Consider the following 3256-nt stretch of genomic DNA (forward strand, 5'->3'; position numbering starts at 1 on the left):
ATGGAGGTGAGCATTGTGTCCCCATCTGCTGCCTCACCCACTGAAGGAGATGATCTGTGTGAGACAGATGTCCCCAGCATGGCCACACACAGTGTGACACTGCTCATCTGCCTCTGTGGGCTGGCTGGGAACGGGGCTGTGCTCTGGGTCCTCGGGTTCCGCATCCACAGGGACACCATGAAACCCATCACTGCCTACATCCTTGACCTGGCCCTCATCAACTTCCTCTTCCTCATCTTCATGGTCCCCTCCACTCTGCTCTTCCTGCAGGAGGATTTCTCCTGCTCCTCCATGATGTCCCCAGCATCCATACGCTTCCTTTTTCTCCTCTTCCTGATGTTCCACAGCGTAGGGCTGTACCGGCTGACGGCATCAGCATCGAGAGGGGCAGGTCCATGCTCTGCCCACCTGGGCTCTTCTGCCACCTTCCCAAGGGCCTCTCATGGGTGGTGGTCAGTGCCATACTCTGGGCCCTTTCCATCACTGCCATCGCTGCCATTTCTGCGGTGAATTCCCTGTGCCAGTCACAGGAACACAAGCTCTGCTGCCGCGGGGCTCTCATCTCCTTATACATTCCTCAACTTCCTCATCTTTACTCCATCCATGGTCATTTCCAGCACAATCCTCTTCATTCACTTCAAGGGCAGCTCCCAGCAGCAGCAATCCAAGAGCCTTGACATCATTGTCTTCCTGGCTGTGCTCCTCACTCTCCCCTCAGTCTCTGGAATTTCCTGCAGCAGCTCGGCTACACCACTGTGTCCTCCCGGGTTGTTCTCCTGTTTGCCTGCATGCACAGCAGCATCAACCCCTTCATCTACATCTCAGTAACAAAGTGCTGGAGGTGCTGCTCCATGGGGTCCCTCAGGGAGTGCCTCCAGAAGGTGTTTGAGGAGCCAGAAGGGAGCACTGCCCCCAGTAATGATGCCACCATGGACAGGGGGATCTGAGCCTGTTGAACACTTCAGTGCCCCCATGCAGGACCATGGGGCAGTGACTGAAGTTTTCCTTGAGCCTGCAGATTATTAAACATCCATGCTATCACCCTCCTGCTCTATATTCCTGCAGGAAAAGGGAGCAGGGACATTTGACAAGGGCCATGTGTTAGGCATGCTCTGCACAGAGCACATTGGAGCATGATTGGAGCTTTGACCCTCCCTCACAGGTCCTGGAGCACTTTAGCCCCAAATGCATCCTTCCCAACACGGCTGTGACCCCAGAATTCCCCCTGGCACCTGGTTCCTGCATCCCACTGAGGTCTGATATCAATAAACAGCACCGTGAACCCCGAACTGCCTTTGCCCCCTCTGCCAGCGCTTCCCGGCTTCCTCTGGCTGCTGCTGCCAGCCGGGAATGTGTCTGGAGGGAGGGGACAGAGAGGTGGTTAGCCAGGAATTCTGTGACTGTTTTGAAATTTAATAACAAACTATGTTTATTTAGTCAAGGCATAATTGACTGTGGTTTTTTACCTGCTTTTGATTTAGATCTGTATTGGCTGAGTGTCAGTAGAAAACTCAATTGACCCATAGCCCTTCGAGATTTGAGTCAAGAGTTGGGGAACAAAATTAAATAAAGTATTTTTAATGATTTTCATATAAATAGAAATTAATTGGACATCATAGAATAAGAATGATATCTTGAGAGAATTAGGATTTCAGAGGACAATACGTACAAGAAGACTTAGTTAATAAATTGCAAGAGATAAATTGCAATGGCAATAAGAGAGCTATTTCCTAGGCTTGTGCACCTCAGAAAACTTAATTTGTAGGAAATGTCTAACCAGGACATAAAATTAATTAAAACATTGTTTAGCAGTAAAAACCTCGCAGGTTATCTATTAAACTAAGAGAGACAACATATTCTGGTAGGAATAAAAACGAACAAAACAGCCTTACCTTGATATAAAAAAAACTGGGGGCAATATTGGGAGTATCCAGAAAAAATCTTTCATGTTACAGTGTATAAAAATGCCGATAAAATTACTGTTTCTTTAAACACGTCTATGGCAAATATATTTCCAATATGTTCATAATTTTGACTCAAAATTTTTATTAGTCTAACACATTTTAGCTGTGATACTTAAACGTCTTGGTGTCAGAGGGGACACAGCCATGGCTTGTGCTCCCTGCAGCAACCACGATCCCCAGTGCCAGAGCTGGGCTGGTATGGATACGATGGACCAGGGGCTCAGCATTCCCCACCCTGAGTGCTCTGTGAGTGCCACACCAGAGATATCCCCTGAGATCTTTAATTTTTAATTTTGTGAGCCAGGTGCAATTGTATCTCTGCCTTCCGAAATTCTTCCTCTCCACTGCCTTCAGCTGCTCCCTCAGCAGGCTCAGGTGGTGCAGCAGCAAGGAGAGGAGGAGGCCGTGACCCTCCACACAGCCACCCCCTTCCAGGAGCAGGGTGACACCTGTGTTTGTCACCATGGGCTCCACGGGGCATCACCCCCCTCCCTGGGGCTTCCCTGAGGCCACCAGCCCCACCACACCCCACACCTTCCCTCCAGCCCCACCACACCCCACACCTTCTCTCCAGCCCCACCACACCCCACACCTTCTCTCCAGCCCCACCACACCCCACACCTTCTCTCCAGCCCCACCACATCCCACACCTTCCCTCCAGCCCCACCACATCCCACACCTTCTCTCCAGCCCCACCACACCCCACACCTTCTCTCCAGCCCCACCACACCCCACACCTTCTCTCCAGCCCCACCACACCCCACACCTTCCCACCACACCCCACACCTTCCCACCACATCTTCCCAGCAGCTCCATCATGTCCCACCCCTCCCACACCACCCTCCCATCCCACTCCCCATGCAGCCCACCCACCTCCCGTCCTTCCCATCCCTCCCAGCCCCGGGCCTCAGGCTCCACTCCCTCCCCACGGGCTGCTCACCCCAGCCTGCCCCGGAAGGCTTTGGGGCCGTCTTTCTCTTGGAGATGCCCCTCCCCAGCTCCATCCCTGCTCTCCAGTCCCCCAACCTCCTCTGGACACAAACAAGAGGCACTACAGGGATGGCCCCACTGCTGTTCATTGCACTGCAGAAGTATGGAATTGCCAGGAGGAGCAGAAACACTGCTGGGGCTCCTGAGTGGGGCAGGAGAGGAGCGGGGCTGTCTGGAGGCGAAGGCAGCCTGGGGGGAATTTCTAGAGAATGTCAGAGGGGGCATGATGCCTTAGGATTTTAGCCTTTCTATTTTTCATATCCTGTACTGCATTAGTGCATAACTCTAAACTCCATGGAAAG

General features: G+C 52.2%; 1 protein-coding gene across 1 annotated transcript; it reads left to right on the forward strand.

Annotated features, from left to right (window-relative positions):
* LOC134419815 (proto-oncogene Mas-like) lies at window positions 1–1762 on the forward strand. Its single transcript, XM_063159421.1, is given in 4 exon segments — window positions 1–367; window positions 370–575; window positions 577–703; window positions 706–1762. Coding segments are annotated over 4 exon segments (942 nt in total). The 3' UTR covers window positions 948–1762.
* The last annotated feature ends 1494 nt before the right edge of the window (window positions 1763–3256 follow it).

The sequence above is a fragment of the Melospiza melodia genome, chromosome 6, assembly GCF_035770615.1.
Source record: "Melospiza melodia melodia isolate bMelMel2 chromosome 6, bMelMel2.pri, whole genome shotgun sequence".
NCBI classification, from domain to species: Eukaryota; Metazoa; Chordata; class Aves; order Passeriformes; family Passerellidae; genus Melospiza; species Melospiza melodia.